Genomic DNA, 21,515 nt, shown 5'->3' with positions numbered 1-21,515 from the left:
CCTGCGTTAATTTTGCATTGTTTTTTATCTTCTTTCCTTCTGCAGAGAGGACAGAGGAGTGGAGGAAAGCTGTGCCCAGCTACACTCAGTCCAGTGGTGGAGGCAGCACAGGTGGCAGTGGGACACTGGAAGTCCGCACCTGGAGCTCTTTAGCCAGAGATGAAAGCCTGGAGCCCCTGCCATACAACTGGGAAATGGCCTACACGGAGACGGGCATGGTCTACTTCATAGAGTAAGTGTGTGTGGCCGTCAGAGGAGAGATTTAGACTTTACTAACTGCTGCTGTACTCATAAATTTCACATCACCTTCTGGTTCATAAATAAGTCCTGTTCATAGCATTGGGAATATGGATGTATTAGCAGAGAAAAGTGCATTTCATATAAAAAAAAGTGCAGTTTAAAGATATCACTGTAATTTCAGTTATTACATGTGCATATTTTACTTTACTTACTTTACTTTTGTCATTTAGCAGATTCTTTTGTCCAAAGCGACTTACAAATAAGACTTGTTGCATCACTTTCTGTTACAAGATAGGCTACTATTTGTGTTTAATCATGCACATGGACATATTTTATCATGAGATTACAGAGCTGTGGCAGAGGTTGACTTTCAGTAATAATTTTGATAAAAATAGCGTAAATTATATTTTATATTATTTATAAAATCTATTTGTAAATTCTGTAAATAATGCTTAACATTAATATTATCCATTACAGACATCTTTTTGGTTACTTTGAACCCATGACTTTATACAGTACCTTTTGAACTGAATGTATACCTTTAAGTCTTGATGATGGTTTGTTGTTGTCACATTACTTAACGCCATCTGATTTGACACACTGTATATCACAGAATATTGTTTTTGTTATTATTATTGTTTTCATACCACTGAATGTCATGTGGGATTTGATGCACTATTCACAATACCGCAGGATATTGTTGTGTTTGTTTTTGTGTTTTGTTTTTGCATTTATTATGCCACTGTAGTATTCCTGTGGAGTGTTTTCATTTTTTATTGCTGGAGGTTCTTAAAGTAATATTTTGATGCAGAAGTTGTATGCAAAGACATTATATGCAAATTGTATATTTATACAACGGTTTTATTTACTGGCTTTAAATTTGTTCTCCAATATTTCCTTTTATAGGCAGCAATATTTGTTAGCAGGCAGCACATTTTCCCCTCCATAGAGCTGCCGTCTGATTCTATTCAGGTCAAATCTCAAACTCCATCATCATAGTATTCCAATTTCTATTTTCACAAACGGCATGCTTTATCACTTTCTCTCCCATCTTGCTGATATCTGATGTTTTTCCCACTCTGAAAAACTAGTGTTGCTTTTAAAAGAGCAGAGCTGTCAGAACGAAATAATAAATATAGCTCACAGCGTGGCCTAGATGCTCTTTAAAGAACAGAGTCAAAGTTCTGTTTGTGTGTGTGTGTGCATTTGGGGTCACAATAATAAATATTTCAGAGGTTCCAAACATTTTCCAGTTCAGTTTATAAGACTCATAACTACAGGCCATTGAAAATCTCACCCTCTTTGACCTGCCAAGACTTTATAATAATTTTCTTTGTTGCATTGCATTAGTCTAAATCAGCAGGCCTCATATGGAGGACCAAACCTGCATATATTAAATATGAATAAATGAAGGAATGAATAAATAAATATATTAATTAATAAATAGATAAATAAATGTGATAATAGGAAAATAAATAAATGAATAAACGACTTGATAAAATAAATATGATTAATTTGTAATAAAATATTTTTTCCCCCTTAATTTATTTTCTGCTTTTAGACATTTATACATTTTTAAAAAAAAAATTAACTTTTATTTTTTTTAAAATATTTAAAATATTTTCCAGAAATAAAAACAGGAAGCTGACACTGAAGTCTGGAACCATCGACATCAGACCCTAGGGTGATGACACCCAGAGTCAGACACCCAGTGGATGGTTGGTTTCTAGTCTAATAACTGGGTGTCATCACCCTAGGGTCTGAAGTTCCAGACTCGATGTCGACGATGCTGTGGGAGATCACATAAGTAGCTTCAGCTTCCTGTTTTTATTTCTGGAAAATATTTGAAATATTTCGGCACTAATGCGAATAACGTTCTGTGAAAATAACTTACAACTCTCCAGCTGATCTGCCACATCCCGTAGCAAACGGGACAACGAATTACTACTTGCCGCTATTTTCTTTGAAAACTCTCATCTCTATCGCTTAGCTGGCCTGACGATGCGACGCGTGAGCTCTCAACCAATGATGCACTGAAGCTACACAAGGACCACCTTCCTCATTTCCATGTTACACACGGAAAAGTAAAAATAAATAAATAAATAAATCTAAAAATAAATACATGTGGGAAAAATGTATAAATGTCTAAAAGCAGAAAATATTTAATATAAAAATATTAATTTTAATAAATGTAATATATATTTATATACATTTTATTTTATTACAAATTAATCATATTTATTTTATCAAGTCGTTTATTCATTTATTTATTTCCCTATTATCACATTTATTTATCTATTTATTCATTAATATATTTATTTATTTATTCATTCATTCATTTATTCATATTTAATTTATGCAGGTTTGGTCCTCCATAGCCTCAAACGGAGGTTAATGCAATGTCAAAAATAGACGTAAATAATAAAAGAAATGACAAAAAGCAAAGACAATGAATTAATCAACTAATGAATCAATTCATTATAATGAATGAACATGTTCAGTCAAACTGCTTGCGATTAATCAGTTCATTAAGATTCATTAGATGAAAGTAGCGGTCTAGTTTATTTTAATGAAAGAAGAACAAAACAAAAGTCTAGCAAAATGATGATATCTTGGGGTGTTATGTAGCCCAAAATCTCGTGTGAAATTGTCTAAATACAGCTCTTTTTATTTTATAGCCACAACACAAAATCGACTACGTGGTTGGACCCTCGTCTGGTCAAAAAAGCCAAGCCCCCTGAAAAGTGTGAGGATGGAGGTGAATCTTTGCATTACGCATTTATACAAGAAGCCGTAAACATGTATGACAGCTACATGCATAGGCAAATAGATGTTCAATTGCATTCAATCAGATGTGTGTACCCTTCCACATTCACAAGCCGCAGAGAGCATGATTGCATAACCTCATCTGAATGCATTCACTTCCTCTTGCCTTTTCACTCTGTAATATACACACGAGCACACATGATGTCTAACAAAATGTAGCTGCTCTTTTAAGGGAGTTTTAAAGTCCTGTGCTATATGCTCACTGGTGCACAGTACTTTTCTGTTTGTGTAAGTGTGTGTGTGTGTGTGTGTGAAGCCCTCTGATGTGTGAACAGCTCTTTTTTTCTCCTCATTAGTTCATTTGGGCATAATGTACAGCAGAGGGAATACACACATGCACACACAGCAGCTTACACTGCCTGTTTGGTAAACATGACATCTTTTGCACTCTCATACAAAAATATATTTATTTGTTTTTATATTAATACCAAGCAACAAAATATGTGTATGAAAATCCAGAAAGAAATTATTTTATTGTATTTTATTTTATTTCACAAAATAAAATGAAAATATGAAAATGAAAATGAAATAATTTTATTATAATTTAAATGATATCCTTTCCGAAATGTTGAAAAGTGGTCATTTATTTATTAGTTTTTATATTTATTTATATTATTTTTTTCTAAAGTTCATGTATAATGTTTCATGTTTTTTTTTTTTTACAGCAAAAACTGTATATATATTTTTGCACCTAAAGAGGCTGTCATAATTAAATTTATAATATTTTACACCCACTCTCTTTTCCTAATATTAACCAGGCTTTGAAGAGTTTATTTGCAAAAACAGGTAACTGTTTTTTTTTTTTTTTTTAATTTTCAAAAGTGTTGTTTTTTATTATGTTATCATGTTTTTGTGTTTTATTGCATTAGTTAGCTGTATTTTTTAGATATTTTTTTAACCTAATCAGAATAACGCAGCTGCAGTTTGGTTGAGATTAATTGGAACAATGGCACAATGAAAAAAAAAAATTTTTTTTAAATTGTTAAAAACGGAGTTATCTGTTTTTGCAAATGAACTCTTTCATTTCTTTATGTAAATAGCTTTGTCATGATTGGCTAGTGTATTTCCATGTAAAAAATCAAGGACGTTGATGGTTCTTTGTGATATGATCCCTTTAAAATGTTGTCTGCCATATGTGTGTGTGTGTGTGTGGGGGGGGGGAGATTTGCATTTAAACACATTGCTCTTGTTCCTTCATCATCAGAACTTCCATATGGTTGGGAGGAGATTGATGACCCACAGTATGGCACATACTACGTTGAGTAAGTCTTATGATATGATTAGATTTGTTTGTTTTTTATGCTTATTAAAGTATAGGCTAGCAATAAACTTAAAAACTCTTGTCATTCTCAGTCACATAAACCAGAGAACCCAGTTTGAAAATCCAGTTCTAGAGGCCAAGAGGAAACTTGGTTTGGACACTGCAGTCACAACTCAGACCCAACAGAGGGCAGCACCTCCTCCAGGTACAAACGCGCACCTCCCTAACTGTACATTTAAACTGAATTTATGAGTGTTTAAAGGGAACAGCAAAGACACTCAGCATGTTAGAGTTTCCCGGCAGCAGCCCGGAGACAAACACACGGGCTCCTCGCTGGGTGAATGATTGTGTGTGGGGGAAAGAGGGACAGAGAGATAAGATTAAAGAACGGTGAGTCATCTGCCATTCTCAATAGGATGAATTAAAGATTCTTCCATTACACTGGATGCATTATAGATGTGTTTGAGCATGTGCGTATATGAGAGAGAACGAAAAACCCGAAGAAGAGAAGAGTGCTGTTTTAGGGTGGATGGATGGGAGTATAAATGTTATAGAGATTGCTTTGCAGCACATCACAGGCTGCATTAACATAAAAGAGAACATTGGCATCCATCATGCATTCACATTGCCTCTCTTTGATCAGTCCCTCTCTAAAACATGGCTTTACTTCTACACATTCGTTCCGAATTTCTGGAAACAACGACTGCTGTCCATTCGGGCCAGAAAATCCATATCTGCTGAAGTGAACCGTCGCTATCGATGCAGAGATGATAGAAACAGGGGGAAAATTGATGACACGTGAGTCTGAGGGCTTTGATTGGATGGAGACCGGCGTAACAGAGCCTCTATTCGGTCATTAGGGGTTGAAGGAAGGACAAGGGGAAGAAGCACATTTTCTGTTGCTTTGCTGAAACGCTCAGTTACCATGGCAGTGGTAAGACTGCAGCAGGTTTCAATGCTTTAGATATCAAAATCAGAAATCGAGTGGCATCTACAGACACACAATGCTTGAGCTTTCTCAGAAACTGGTTCACCGACATGATTTTAACAGATGGATGAACTCAGTTGGCCCTGACGTTTAGCAGAGTAACCGCAGGTGCGACTATGGACATGTGCCACTAACATTTGACAACTACAAAATGCCCCAAAAGTGTGTTGTTTCAGTTTCAAACAGCATATTTATTATCTCATCTTTAAAAACCTACCATTTTCTAAATATTAACATAATTTAATCAGTTACACTACTGTTCAGAAAGTTTGGGGTCAGTAAGATTTAAAAAAAATGATGAACAGAACAAAAATGATGAACAGAAATCCTAAAAAACAATGTATGTGTAAAAGGTTTCAACAAAAATGTTAAGCAGCACGACTGTTTTTGATGTTGATAATAATAATAATACTGTTTCTTGAGCACCAAATTAGCATGTTAATTAGCATGGAGTAATTAAAATTACATTTTAAAATATTTTTAAAATAGAAAACCGTCATTAAAAATGGTGATAATATTTCACAATATTACTGTTTTTCATGTATTTTTTGATCAAATAAATGCACCCTTTGTAAGCATTAGAGACTTCTTTCAAAAATATTTTAAACAAATTTTTCAAACTTTTTAAACAGTAGTTTAATGAAAATAAATATGATTTATTTATATTTTATGATTTATTACATTATTGTATTAATATTTAGAATATTAATAATATATTACAATATAAATGTACATGTATAATTTTTTGTTCATAATATATATATTTTTTACGTAATAATAATATTTATATTCTACAGTATTAATATAATGATGGAGGCAGAACAAAAGGTCAAATCACCAGCAAACAGTTACAATAGGCGGCAGTAACTGACACCTACATTTTCTTCTGATTTGGAGATGTGGCATGCAACTCTTTTAACAGTATTTTTTCACATTCTATGACATTTACCTGGTTTGAAGATTCCTCTTACTTTCAGTCTTGCTGGCACAATAAAAAAAAAAAAAAAAAAAAATACTGTCTTTTCTCTACTTTGTCCTGTCAAAAATGGCAAAATCAATGTTTTGATAGGCCTTCCTCGCTGTAATAGGGAGATTCACAGCTGCCATTCGAGCACATGCAATCAAAGCGTTCTCTCTAACAGCGCACACACACACAACCCAAGCTTCTTTTAGCTCAGTGTGATTATTCTTTTATTGTTCAGTGATATAATAGTTCATTAAAACAGTGTGATTCCCACAGTCTTCTAGACTTCTTTGGTGATTTGTGAACAGTGTGTACTGTATTCCATAGCACACTGTATTCATCTTTCCTGGCAGGAAGTACAAAAAATGAGTCAAAGCATTTATGGGCATAAAACACAAACAGTTCCCCCTAAAACTTTCACTTACACCAGTGGAACATTAGGTGGAAATCTCCACACCCAGTGCTGAGATAGAGGATGTGAGTGTTATCACTTGCTCAGCCCTTCTGGGAACACACAGGATAGCAGTATATTAGACAAGTATGTGAGGTTGAGCGGCGGACGATAAATGTTCTTGTCTATGCTGTTAATGATTTTGTTCACTGTGCCAGATGTTTGGAATGATTCACGTTTTAATTACATATCAGTCATACATAGGAAAACATTCCTGTGTATCTACACATGGATATTATAAGTTTATTATCTATCTATCTATCTATCTATCTATCTATCTATCTATCTATCTATCTATCTATCTATCTATCTATCTATATCTATCTATCTATCTATCTATCTATCTATCTATCTATCTATCTATCTATCTATCTATCTATCTATCTATCTATCTATCTATCTATCTATCTATCTATCTATCTATCTATCTATCTATCTATCTATCTATCTATCTATCTATCTATCTATCTATCATCTAAAATAGAGGTTATGAGTGCTCCACATTTTATGCAATCCTGGTTTGCATAATTTCCCCCTTTTGCAAATAACGTAATGGTCTTTAAAATTGTGACGCACAGGAAGCAACATCATGGAAATACAAATGAATCATTTAATCTATTTCCTCAATTTTTTACACAAATTGTAGTGAACATTGACTGCACTCTTAAAGCTCAATTGGAAAATTTGAGGATTTTCTTTTTATTTATGTTGAAAGTTTATCAATAACTGCAAACATTTTGTCCCAAAAAACCTACACTCTACCATATTTCATTTTATTTTAGGCTACGTTTGCAACCCTGAAACCCATTTTCTAAACAAGTTTTTGTCTGTTTAATTTTTTTAATATTAATAATATTAATATTAATGTAATTTTTAATGCTATTATAATTAAATCTATTAAAATAACTAAATCTAAACTATAGCATGTCCCACATGTCACATTTCAGTTTGACCTCCTGAGGTTGATGGTCAACCTTTTCTAGGTCTCTTTTCTCTGTCCATATGTTCAAAAATGTGCTTCAGATCCTTTTTTTGTTGTTTCAGGCCCTACTTTGTGTCATATTCATTGAAAGTATGCTCTATGTTCTTTGGTTAATGATTTTAGGACAGTCTGCATTTGTGCCTTCACACATTATTGATGGATCTGTCATACATTTTGAAAACATGTTTATCAGCGAGCATTGTGGTGCAGTTGGTGCTCGTATATAGCGTAAATCTACTGTATCAATGTCTAGTTGTTTACAGTTTTGTCTTTGTGCATATTTTATGTGAAGTCATCACAGATGTTGCTTTCCTTCTGTCTCTGTAGGTGGAGCGGCTGGTACGCCCGGGTTCACGCGGGACCCAACCCAGCTGAAGGGGGAGCTGTATCACACGGCTCTCAGGAAGAGTCAGCAGGGCTTTGGTTTCACCATCATTGGTGGAGACCGCCCTGATGAGTTCCTGCAGGTGAAGAATGTTCTCGCTGATGGCCCAGCCGCCCAGGACAACAAGATGGCCTCTGGTGAGTGATGCCTAGTTTGGTGAATGGTTTTTAGGGGAACATTCACAATTCACGTTAGGGGTAATATGAAGTCAGCTTACAAATGACTTAATTATAGATGTCTCATCACATTAAACCGGGATAGTGACGTGACATACGGCCAAGTATGGTGACCCATACTCGAAATTCGTGCTCTGCATTTACCCATCCAAAGTGCACACACACACCGTGAACACACACACACCGTGAACACGCACCCGGAGCAGTGGGCAGACATTTATGCTGCGGCACCCGGGGAGCAGTTGGGGGTTCGGTGCCTTGCTCAAGGGCACCTCAGTCGTGGTATTGTGGGTGGAGAGAGCGCTGGACATTCACTCCTTCCACCTGCAATTGCTTTTACATGCTTTTCTCCATATCATTCTTATTTTAGTATTACTTGCACCATCACCGATTTTTTATTATTATTATTCTGAAATAGCGTTTGTTTTTACATTTTTGTTAATTTTTTAGTAATTTTGTTGTGCTTAGTAATTTTTTTACTAGTATTTTTTTAGTAATTTTGTCATTTTTATTACTTTTTTCAATATTTCCATTATATTATTTAAATTCAAAAATGTTATTTGAAATTCAAAAATGTTATTTAAATTAAAAAATGTTATGTTATATAATAACCTTCCATACAGCAACCTTGTCACTGTAATGACAAGGCTTGAAAAAGTCTTCTAAAGCCATATGATAACCAAAAAAGACTGAAATTTAAGTCATTATTCACTAATAATCTTCACTTCCACTGAGTTGTTAAGTATAGAGCTGCTTTGGATCACTGAGTGAGTATCTTATCAAATGTGTATAAAAAAAGATCTATGTCAAATTTCTTCAAAGCTTCTCAAAGAAATAATACTCGTTTGAAATGACAGTGTAAGGGTGAGTAAATAAGGACAGCATATTTAATTTTGTCTAAACTATTCCTTTCATCTAGTGTCTTTCAAAAACATAAATGGATTAGAAAAGTTGTTCATCCACTTTGTAATGATCCTTTTCCTTTCTGATGCTGTCAAATACCCTCTCTTTTCAATCTAGGTGATGTTATTGTGGAAATCAACGGCACGCTTGTCTTAGGCAAAACCCATGCCGACGTGGTCCACATGTTCCAGTGCATCCCAATTAATCAGTATGTTGACATGGTCCTCTGTCGTGGATACTCGCTTCCCCCTGACGTGGACGCGGACAGCGAGGACCTTCCCCCTCCACCTCCACCTCCGACAGGGGAGATCGTAACCGCCGTACCCCTCATCAACGGCCAGCCGCTGCTGGTCAAAGGTGACGCCCTTCACGGCTCCTCCCAAGAGCTTCACTACGTAACCACAGACGCCAGTGGTCGGCCGGTGGTTGCCGCTCTTCCAGGAGCCAGCAGCAGCGGTGCCAATGACAGGCCCGAGACGGGGATGCTGCAGCCGGAGCTGGTGAGCGTGCCAATCGTGAAGGGACCTGGAGGATTTGGCTTCGCCATTGCAGACTGTCCGCTGGGGCAGAAGGTGAAAATGATCCTGGATGAGCAGTGGTGCCGAGGCCTGTTGAAAGGAGACGTGATAAAAGAGATTAACAGGCAGAATGTGCAAACGCTGAGCCATGCGCAGGTGGTGGATATACTGAAGGACCTCCCGGTGGGCAGCGAGGTGAATCTGTTGGTGTTGAGAGGAGGTAAGAGAGCAGGAGTGTGTATGGAACATCGCGCTGATCATTTAGGCCATAAACATACTCTAAACAAGCAGAAAAAGCTGAAGGTTTACAATAAATGTCGCTTTTGTGGCATCATTTGCATTCATGTTTGTTCTTGTAGCTCAAACAGTAGAGCATGGTGCTCTATTCCCACGGAATACACATATATAGCTTGAATGCAATAGAAGTTTTGGGCCTTTACATTTAGTGTTGCCATAATAGGTACTGTATATGTTAAGCAGTGACCATTTCAGATGGTCTAGTTTTTCTTTAGCAAATAGGTTTTTTGTACACGTTTTCGTATTTCTGCTCATTTTAAATTAAAACGTTAAATCTCTCGCTCAAAACGGATCTTAGGCATTTCTAGTAAAAACCCTGCTAAAAAGACCTTCAAAGACTTTAACTTTGAATAGCTTGAAGTGAATATAAATGTGAAAATTGTAAACTTTTTAATCCTTTGAGCCTTTGTCAAGCCATCATATAAAAAGTTTGCAGTTTATCTTGATAAGTCATCGTTTTCTCGTAAAATTACGATTACTGCAGTTAAATGAATTTCTTCAGTTTGTTTTATTGTTACTTCCTTAAATTCTGCATCATGTTTAGTGCTTTCATTAGAATTTTGTTAAAATTCAGAAGGTGAAAAATTCCTAATTCATGGAAAGAGAACACTGTAAGTCGTTTCTTGTACAGTATTTTTGTTGTTTTTCAGTACAAATATCTAAATGTTCTTAATTCAATATTTATTTTAGATGCAAAATTATGTAACATTTGTTTTCTGAAAAATATATAAAAATGAATTGTGGTTTGTTTGTTTTTTTTAATAAAAAAAGGGGAAAAAAAGAAAGAAAAAACTGCCAGCAGTATAAGAATAATGAATAAAAAACTAAATTTGAATCTTAATTTTTATATATTTCTCGAAAACCTACATTTAGCATCTAATGTCATTTTTGCATCTCAAGTAATATATTTTGATTTAAAAATGTTTAGATATTTGTACTGGAAAACAAGACACAAATACTGAGTAAGAAAATGAATATGCAGTGTAGCAGAGGACATTTTGCAAAACACAACCTTTCATGTTCCACAGTAGAATTTTCAGCAGGGAATTACACAAACGCTCTTTTCCCTTTGTCTCATTTTTTTAGTTATATCTCTATTGTTCAGCAGGCGAGAAATCAGTTTCATTATTTTCCCCACTTCATAATTTCACATTTTAGCCACACTCCTCTCCTCCACTCTCACGATCATACTTGAGGTGTGTTTCTGTCCCCTTAGGAGAATGTTATGTAAGAATGATGGACCGTTGATTCTGATACAGTTGGCAGGAGAGGCCCCGTTGCATCTTTTGCACCCACTCTGTGGGGCTGGCTGGGAATTTGGGAAATGAGTTTAGATCACAGGGGAATTCAGGATGTGTCTGCAAAGAGTTCTGTGAGGATTTATTGTCTGAAGAGCGAGAGAGAGAGAGAGCAAGAAAGGGGGAAAAAGGGAAAAAAGATGAAGAAAGAGAACAAGATAATGCTTTAATCAGTTCTGTTAGCCCTCAAAGGCTGAGTGAGTTTCGTCATTCGTTGTTTAGCCATTAAATTCAATGGAAATCTCACCAATCAAGAGAGAGACAGAGAGAGAAAAAAAGGGAATGAATAAATGGCATGGCTTCTGAATTGACAGATGGAAATGTAGTAACGTCATTATTTTATGCATGACTTCTGTCATTTGCAATGTCTTTCTCCCTGGAGGATTCATAACTTTCTCTTATGTACATTTATTCTATCCATCTTTAATGGCTCCTAGATGACGCATGTGTCATGATTAACTCAGCTCGGAACTGGCTCAGGAAACGCCCCACTTTGAAGTACTTGAATGGCACTTCCTCTTTGAGTAGCTTTTTAGTTAGATGGATGGGTATTAATAATGTAGCATTGAAACAATGTATTCTCATGCCTTTTTCATATTCGAGAGGCAACAACCATGAAACGCTGTCATTATAATAAGGCTAGAAACTTTCTATCCCAGTAACGAGTTCTTGTTTTTTTCATCTGTCTGTTGATGAGTGCCTGTTCCTCTATTTTTTTCCTCCTTCAGTGCTACTTATGTCTCTCATTTGCCTTTTCTCTGTTTCTAGGTCAGACATCGCCTGTGAAGAGCCTAAGACCTGTGAGTATGATAATAGATTTCAGAGGTGAATAATGACCTTGTAGAACTGAGGAAATGGCTGAATATTTCATCTTGTGCTGATGAAATTTCTTCTCAATTATTGTTCGTACTTGGGGTTTGGAATTTGAACAAACCCCTTTCTGTACGTACCAAAGTTCGGTAGCTGACACGTCCCACGCCATTTATACTGAATCGTGTGGCGTGTACTACTTTGAAGTGATAGGATGTACGATTTCCACGTTCAAAACGATCCCATATAATTACATTGAAGAAGGGTTTTGAGGGATCAGAATATCATTGAGAGGTATAAGAAGGCCTGTAAACACTCTAGTATCAAACTGGTGAGTTTTGTATGGACATCACTCACAATTACTACAATAAATGCTTTGAAAGACCGGTAACTTGTAACATGAGGCAAAACAGCAGTGTGTTGGGCATCATTTTCCAATGGGTTTACTGATAGACTGGAAAATATTCCTTTCAGTATCACTCTTGCACACACTTGCATATGAAGTGTGGGAATTTTCCTGTTAACCAAAAGGGCTGATCCAACCATAATAGTGTTTCTGTTGATACAGGCTATTTATCTGAATGCATGTCCTTTTATTCTCTCAGAGGATAAGCCTAGTGAACAATTTAAATGCTGCTTGTTATAGTCCACATCGGTGTGCACTCTGCCGGTCACTTTGTGAAGTGGTATTAAAACACATTTTATTCCAACAGAGACCAGGGTTGAGTGCCAGCACTGAGACTCTGGACCGTTGCCATGACATCATGGTTCCCCAGGCTTTGACCTATCACTCAAATACACTGCCATGCAGCTCTCCAAAACAAGACGCTTCCCTCCACTACAGCAGACCCAAAGCCTTGTCGGAGAGCATAGGTGAGTCTCTGCTGAGTTCATCCAGCAAGAAGGAAACTCTTTTATGTTACAGCACCAAGATGTGGATCTGTTGGATTTTAAAATTTGTCTGAATGCTATATCCTGTATCAGATACTTCTTTTGCATTATCTATTTAAAGTATGGGAGAGCATTTCCGTCTTAGAGTAACAAAATAGAGTAATAGTGTAATGAAGTTTACGTAAATTAAGTAAAAAACTGAATTAAGTAATTATAGTAAAATTAGATATAAAAAATAAGGTTAAATATTAGTACTGTCAAATGATTAATCACACTCAAACGTTTGTGTTTGCATAATGTATGTGTGTGTACTGTTTATATTTATTATGTGTATATAAATACACACATTAATGTATGCATGTGTATATATGCATGTATATACATGCATGTGTGCGTGTGTGTGTGTGTATATATATATATATATATATATATATATATATATATATAATTAGTGCTGTCAAACGATTAATCGCGATTAATCACATCCAAAATAAAAGTTTTTGTTTACATAATATATATGACCCTGGACCACAAAACTTTTTCAAAATTGAGATTTATACATCATCTGAAAGCTGAATAAATAATATTTCCATTGATGCATGGTTTGTTAGGATAGGACAATATTTGGCCGAGATCAAAATCAAAATATTGAGAAAATCGCCTTTAAAGTTGTCCTAATGAAGTTCTTAGCGATGCATATTACTAATCAAAAATTATGTTTTGATATATTTACAATAGGACATTTACTAAATATCTTGATGGAACATGATCTTTACTTAATGTCCTAATGATTTTTGGCATAAAAGAAAAATCAATAATTTTGACCCATACAGTGTTGGCTATTGCTACAAATATACCCCAGCGACTCCAGGGTCACATATGTGTGTGTACTGTTTATATGTATTATCTATATATAAATACACACACATACATGTACATATTTAACCAAAAAGTTTTATTTCTATATTAAATATATTTAAATATAATATAAATTATATAAACATAAATATATACATGTAAATACATGTCACATTTTCAAAATATATACTGTATGTGTGTGTATTTTTATATACATAATAAATATACACAGTACACACACACATATTACATAAACAAAAACTTTTATTTTGGATGCGATCAATCGCGATTAATCGTTTGACAGCACTAATATATATATATATAATAATATAAATTTTATATAAATTTTCACATTCAAATCATAGTACATGAGAAAACGGCACACTAGAGACAATATAATGGGAGTCGTGGGCAAATGTCTTGTTCTTGCATATATTCGGCAATTGGTTTAAGTGTGTGAAACTTTGAATGAGATTTATGAGCAGAAAATTTTCAGTTAATATCAATTTTTCTATGTTAAAAAGTTGTTGAATGGCTTTGGGAGACTTTGAATATAGTTTGAATGGAGTATTTTATAATACTTTTTCCCATTGGAGCTTTACAGTCTGAATCACCAACCACTATTATTGCATGAAAAAGAGCAGCTGTTTAATATGAGCTTTGCTTAAAAACAAAAAACATATGGCCCTGTTTTCACAGACAGGGCTTAGACTAAATCAGGATTAGGGCATAGTTCAATTAGGACATTTAAGTAACTTTTATAAACGTGCCTTACAAAAAAAAAAACATTACTGGGGTGCATCTTGAGACAAAACAAAGGCACTGATATATTTTAAGATCAGTCAGTGGAAGTTTCTTTCAGTTGAAACAGCTCAGACTTACATTTTAGTCTGGGAATAGGCTTAAACCTTGTCTGTGAAACCCGGGGGATGGTTTTCAAATGACATATTTTAGAAGTTGACATATTTGCCATGTGCATGGCAAATACTGTTGCTTTTATTTTTTGGCTTTGCTTTTTTGTGATGAAGTGATGAATGTGGTTAATTCCATGTTTTCCAAATTATATATTGTACTTCCATGTAATTTTGTCTATTTGTATACAGTACCTCACTATAAAGAGTTGGACTTGTTCATCAAGAGAGATCAGGAGACAGGCTTTGGCTTCCGTGTGCTTGGAGGAGAAGGTGCAGAACAACCAGTGAGTCCCTCCTACTTCTGTAACCACATTACTGGATATTTATATTCATGGTGTGTTTATGTGATTTATATGCAGATCGACATTCTGTCTTAACTATAAAACAAGCTATCTGTCTAATTTCATTAGGTTTACATTGGTGCCATCATTCCCCAGGGGGCGGCAGAGAAGGAAGGCCGTCTGAGGGCCGGAGACGAGCTCGTTGGCATCGATGGCATCACTGTGAAGGGGAAATCTCACAAACAAGTTCTGGATCTGATGACTAACGCAGCACGCAACGGAGAAGTGCTGCTTTCAGTGCGCAGGAAGGCCATGTACAGAGGTGAGGGCTGCTGACTGACAGGCCTTAGACATAAAACCAGCGCTGGAGTGTAATTAACTGCCTGAAAAGCTTTCATTAAAGGTCAGTCCGTGTAATCTTCTGCTCTATAGATGCCCTGGAGGATGTTGGGAGCGGAGCATTGACCCTTGTGAATGGCTCACCTCGGCTTCCACGTATCCAGGTGCCAAGCATAAAGGACCAGGGGTCGTTTGATATCACGCTCCATCGTAAAGATAACGAGGGCTTTGGCTTTGTCATTCTCACATCGAAGAGCAAACCGCCACCTGGAGGTAACAGCAGATTCATTGATACACCAGCTGAAGTCATTCGGCAAATAAACAAGAAAGAAATTAGATATCAATAGAATCAAGACCCTAGTGAAAAATAAATATACTAAAATGTATTTGAAATACATTAATTTCATTCTAAATCTACTACGAATACATTTACATGTTTATATACTTAATAAACATACCCTGCAATTGTACTTTTAGTATAATAAACTAGTATAGTATAAAAAGTCTGCTAAATTGGAACAACTAATTTTGTATTTACTGTACTTTAATTGTGCAGAAGTAGTGCTGAAGTCCAACTAAAGATATACTGAAGTATATTTGTGCTAAAGTGGAGCTGTTGCAAGTATACTTTAGGTACACTTCAAATATCTTTAGATATTTAACTATAACTATTTTATCTATAGTCAGTGGTGGTTGCATCACTGTTCACTGAGCATATTACGTCATCAGCATTGCGTGTTCATTTATTTAGATTTTAAGATGTTATGTTAAAAATACAGTAGTTTAAATTTAAAAAGTGCCTTGAGGCCCCTGTTCTCTGTTCCATTCCACTACATCCAGCTGTTTTACACAACCCCAAAATTGTTACATTTCTTATGATTCATTCATTATGATTAAATACAACACAAGCCATTTCAATTTTGCTAAGTGATTTGCCTAAGTGTGTGTTGCAGTGATTCCGCATAAGATCGGTCGAATAATCGAGGGCAGTCCGACTGACCGCTGCGGACTGCTGAACGTGGGTGACCGTATTTCCGCTGTGAACAGCCAGTCCATTGTGGAGCTCTCTCACAACGACATTGTTCAGCTTATCAAAGACGCGGGGAACTCCGTCACACTCACCGTGGTTCCTGAGGACGGTGAGTGAGATAATGAAATGTCACATAAATACTGCCGCAGCACATATTCATGCTTTCTCAACCTGTGCCTCATGCTTTGATTTGTCACACTAAGGCAATAATGTTGCTTAAATTGAAAGACTAATAACCACAGTGAAATTTAATATCAATTATGCATGCATATTTAAATTGAATGCTATATAAAGGGCGTTTAGACCAATTATTAGCCTATTTCAACTACAAAATATGACTATACACAGTTCATTTATGTCAATTTTAATACATGTTAGATCACATGCATGAATATGATACAACAAAACAGCATTAATTGCCACAGGCTTTTGCAAAAGTTCAAATCTTCCTGATCTTATTGTGAAACATTCATCATTAATATTACAGAAGTGTTGCAAATGCTGTTTCATTAGGGCTTTAACACTTGATGTTTATCATTTCATATGAAAATCTGTTTTTACTGGCTGTTTAGAGTACAAAGGCCCGCCCTCAGGAGCCAGTTCGGCCAAACAAAGTCCAGCACCACAGCACAAGATTCTCAAATCCACTCAAGATGAGAGGTGTGGTCCAAGATTATGTATTTTTAAACAACTTTAAATGTGCTCATTCCTTCGGTCTATTTGTTGTAAATTCATGTAAAATCAGCCATATACAGTAGCTGATAAAATTACGCTCTCAACACTTATGGAGGATTCAAGCCTCACTTCTGCTTTATGTGTTACTTATGTGCAGATATAATTTGGATATGGATGAGATCAGGGATGAGCTTGTACGGACAGAGTATAAAGCTCTTCCCATGAGTGAACAGGGATTGCTGTGTGTCGCCAACTCCAAACAGGCAAGAGTCACACTTACATCACAAACTATGTCTAAAATTTAACTAGAGAACATGTCTAGGGTAATGTGTAATGGAATATTTCAACGTTGCATAAACAATAATGAGATCATACTAGGTATTTAAGCTAAGACTAAAAACTACAATGGAGAATCAAAATCACGTCAAAATCTAGTCAAGGATTATAATTAACTTCGTCATGCATTACAGAAATAAATTACATTTTGAATGTATGTTAAAATGGAAAACTGTTATTTTAAATGGGAATTTCTGAAATTTTTCTTGCATTTTTGTTCAAATAAATGCAGCCTAGTTGAGCATAGGAGACTTCTTTAAAGACAAAAAAAACATGATCCAAAACTTTTGAACGGTGGTGTATATCTACATTTTCTACCTAGGGCTGTATTGCGGTAGAGTTGGAGCGTGGACCTCGTGGATTTGGCTTTAGTCTGAGAGGAGGAACGGAGTATAACATGGGCCTCTACATCCTGCGGCTGGCTGAGGACGGCCCCGCTCTACAGGATGGCAGGATACACGTCAGTACAGCATGCCACTCTTCAATAAGTCATACATTGCGGATGGAATCTGATGACTTTTTTCCATCTTCTGCAGTGATTTTAGGGAAACATCTGCAGAGTGCATTTAAATGTAGTAAAAGATTTAAGGGAAGCTGAAACCCATACCTTTTTATACTCAACTTATTTCAAATCCTTTTCATGGGTTTGATTCCCAGGAAATACATGACAGAATGTATAGCTTGAATAGAATGTGGTTTGATTTGGATGAATTAAGAATTAAAGGGGTCATGAACATTATTTTGTACTGTTCTCTGAGGTCCACTTGTGTTATAAAAAAAAACATTTGTACAATTTAGAGGTAATAGGCAGTTATTAAACCCCAACAAATTTCATATCATATGCACACGAAAATGGTGTATTATATGCACGCCAAACACGTGTGTGTTATATATACACCAAAGTCCATTTTTCGTGTCAATACCACGAGTTTTAATTTTTATTTTGGCGTGCTATTTGTACGCATTTTCATGAGACCGGGCTGATGTTTGACAGCCTACATCCTTCACAGATGGACACTGCTGTTTTTTAGGTTAAAAACGCATAAATACTCAGTACATATCAAATGATCTGAAATAACAGACAAAGCAATAGTGATCACGTAATGAAAAGAGTTACTCACACTTGTGTGGTGTGACATCAGATCCAATATAGTCGGCACAGCATTGTCTTTTAAAGATCCTGAATAGAATTGTGCCTTGTTTGTAAACAAATCTGTGGTAAAATGAAGGGAAAGGGGAAGTGGTGTGTGGCCAAGTATGGTGACCCATGCTCAGAATTTGTTCTCTGCATTTAATCCATCCGAGTGTACACACAGTAGTGAACATACACCCGGAGCAGTGGGCAGCCAATGCTGCGGCGCCCGGGGAGCAGTTGGGGGTTCGGTGCCTTGCTCAAGGGTCTCACATCAGTCGTGGTATTGAGAGTGGAGAGAGTGTTGGTTATTCACTCCCCCCACCTACAATCCCTGCCGGACCTGAGACTCGAACCCACGACATTCAGGTTACAAGTCCAACTCTCTATCCATTAGGCCACGACTGCCCCCGTGGCCTAAGATGCAAGGCCACGGGGGCAGATGAACAAGGATGCAAGTTCTTACTGACGCAGTCTGGAACTTAGTTAAAAACAAAGTTAATCAAGTAAAGTCTATCGTTTGGTTTCTGCATAGACATGCATTTGCCGCTCTTGTCATTTACCTACTATGTGCGTCAATCATAAAGTGGCACATTCCACAAGCTGTCGTTTTGGCAGATTAGCTTTAATATAAGCTGTATTTAGACTAATGAGAGTTGAAACTTACAGAATGTTTTTATAGCACCATGACCTCTTATATAACAAAATGATTAGGGAAATTTGAATTTTAGTTTATCCCTTTAAATGCAAATGTTAATTGATTTTCAAGGCCATATCAGTGATCATCTTTCTGTTTGCGGTCAATTAATATGGGTTTTTCATTGGCGGATGCTGATACATGAAAAGCAAGATATTTTGGTCTTTAACTAAACTCATCACCTCTTATCGCCTGAACCAGAGTCCACTAAGATATTTCAATAATGATAAAACACATAAATGATCTTATGCTTGAATGTGCAGGTAGGAGATCAGGTGGTGGAGATCAATGGAGAACAGACGCAAGGCATTAGTCACACCAGAGCCATTGAGCTGATACAAGCTGGAGGAAACAAAGTGCTACTGTTACTGCGACCGCAAGCCCTCTTATCAGAGAACAGTGAGTTATGACACACAAACACACGATGATGCTGCTATATACGTAAGCATGCTGTAAGATCATCAAGTCTACTTGGGTTGCTTATTAACTTCATCTTTCTTTCTTTCTTTCTTTCTTTCTTTCTTTCTTTCTTTCTTTCTTTCTTTCTTTCTTTCTTTCTTTCTTTCTTTCTTTCTTTCTTTCTTTCTTTCTTTCTTTCTCTCTCTTCTTTGCAGGTTGTGTAAGCTCCTCTGCGGTGTGTTACTGTCCCCAGGAGCATCATCACTAACAGCCTCTTTTCCTCTAGGTCTTTTATTCTTTGGTAATGGGACTTTTACTACACTTTCTTTGCTCCTTATTTGCTAGTATTTTCTCTGCTTTAGATCTGTGAAATATGTTCATGATCTTTGCAATCACAACACCATGAAAAATGGTTTGACTCAAAAATATAGCATCGCAATGCTTTTACATAGCAATTCATTAGCGACCAACCATGATACCACTCAAATATAATTGGTTACCATGGTAAATTTTTATAAGGCCTTAATTAGTCATAGTATTTTAATTCTAGGCAGTGGAACCAATGCACTTCTTTTCACCCTTAGGAGATGTTATCCTTCCTGGTCTGCCGGGATCCAACACTTCCAACATTCCTCTCAGTTCCTCTCATCTGCCATCCACCTCAGCGAAGAAGGAAACGTCAGACCTGACAAGCTCCTTTGCCCGTTCTCGCGGCTCCTTGGATCTGGCCTGCGAGGATCCTCGCTCTAAAGAGAGCAAGAGGGAGAAGCGTGCCAAACCACCAAACACCAGCTCTTCCAGAGTCCCGCAGCAACGGCACATCAAGAGTCGGTCCACAGAGAATCTCCTTGATCTCGAGGATACAGAGAAATCCAAAAGCCCATCCAAAGACAAAGCTCGCAGCCACAAAGAAAATCTGCAACAAAGCACTCGAGATTCCCTCAAGAACAGAAAGTCCTGCCAACATAGTCGCTCAGTCAGTCCCCAGAAGTCAAAGCGTGAAGGACAGGAAGTGGTAATTGGCAAAGCACAGGGACGGAAAGAGGAACACCGCTTGAAGGGGACGCCAAGTGTGAACCAGCAGAAAAGTGACGCTGAAAGGAGAAAAAAACAGGAATCTAGAGGAAAGAAGCGAAATGAGACCCAAGAAGGGGAGGAGAGGTGGAGAGCTGAGAGAAAAGTGAGAAGCAAAGGAGAGGATGAAGCGCTTGAGCCAAAAGGGGAAACGAAGCTCAAAAGCACCCGAAAGAAGAAAAAACAGAGAGATAGAGACATGCGAAATGAGGACACCCACATATCAAGCAGAGAGGGAGAAAAGAAGAGCAGACAAACAAAGGATAAGGAGGATCAAACGGAAGAAAACAGGAAGGAAATTATTACACATAGGAATGAAAGCAAAAGAAAAGGAAATGAGAACAAAGATAGGAAAGACGACATTGTCACCACAGATGTGGCTCCAGTCACCACCAGGGTGAGTCTAGTCTTTGACCACCCTGGACCCTTGAGTGACGGCCTTTGGAAGATCCCTAGTTTTGCACGTATCCTCACGCACGAGGAAGCGATGCGAGATGTTTGCGAATAGTTCGGCGATCCTTGAGAATAGAAGGTTTAAGGCCAGAAACATACGCAAGTATGTGAATGCAAACTCTTCTATCTATGATTTCACACAGTTCATCATGGCTTGCAAGTTGCATTCTCAGCATTTCAGCACTATCATGGGAATTAGCTCAAATTATCTGCTGGTGGAAGAGAATCTTGCTGAGCGAGTTAGTTAAACTGTCGACATGTTTATAGCTAGCTACCGAAATAACATCACATCTGGTTTATTCGCACAGGCAAAACTAAACATCTTCAAGGGTTACTC

At 36.7% G+C, this 21,515-nt stretch overlaps 1 protein-coding gene across 1 annotated transcript in view; it reads left to right on the top strand.

Moving 5' to 3' along the window:
- magi3b (membrane associated guanylate kinase, WW and PDZ domain containing 3b) overlaps positions 1 to 21,047 on the top strand; it is a 111,836-nt gene extending 90,789 nt beyond the window's left edge. The window contains exons 5-22 of the mRNA XM_079376742.1: positions 46 to 232; positions 2,919 to 2,998; positions 4,271 to 4,328; positions 4,420 to 4,532; positions 8,040 to 8,234; positions 9,294 to 9,914; positions 12,058 to 12,089; positions 12,813 to 12,972; positions 14,952 to 15,046; positions 15,173 to 15,365; positions 15,476 to 15,655; positions 16,336 to 16,521; positions 16,985 to 17,072; positions 17,245 to 17,350; positions 17,746 to 17,883; positions 19,516 to 19,651; positions 19,867 to 19,952; positions 20,236 to 21,047. Of these exons, the coding sequence (XP_079232868.1) occupies positions 46 to 232; positions 2,919 to 2,998; positions 4,271 to 4,328; positions 4,420 to 4,532; positions 8,040 to 8,234; positions 9,294 to 9,914; positions 12,058 to 12,089; positions 12,813 to 12,972; positions 14,952 to 15,046; positions 15,173 to 15,365; positions 15,476 to 15,655; positions 16,336 to 16,521; positions 16,985 to 17,072; positions 17,245 to 17,350; positions 17,746 to 17,883; positions 19,516 to 19,651; positions 19,867 to 19,919 (2,621 nt within the window). The 3' untranslated portion in view covers positions 19,920 to 19,952; positions 20,236 to 21,047. The remainder of the gene's footprint in view (positions 1 to 45; positions 233 to 2,918; positions 2,999 to 4,270; positions 4,329 to 4,419; positions 4,533 to 8,039; positions 8,235 to 9,293; positions 9,915 to 12,057; positions 12,090 to 12,812; positions 12,973 to 14,951; positions 15,047 to 15,172; positions 15,366 to 15,475; positions 15,656 to 16,335; positions 16,522 to 16,984; positions 17,073 to 17,244; positions 17,351 to 17,745; positions 17,884 to 19,515; positions 19,652 to 19,866; positions 19,953 to 20,235) is intronic.
- Positions 21,048 to 21,515: the final 468 nt, after the last annotated feature.

This window comes from Barbus barbus, assembly GCF_936440315.1.
Source record: "Barbus barbus genome assembly, chromosome: 25".
In the NCBI taxonomy this organism is placed as follows: Eukaryota; Metazoa; Chordata; class Actinopteri; order Cypriniformes; family Cyprinidae; genus Barbus; species Barbus barbus.
This window is presented reverse-complemented; position numbering and strand designations above follow the sequence as displayed.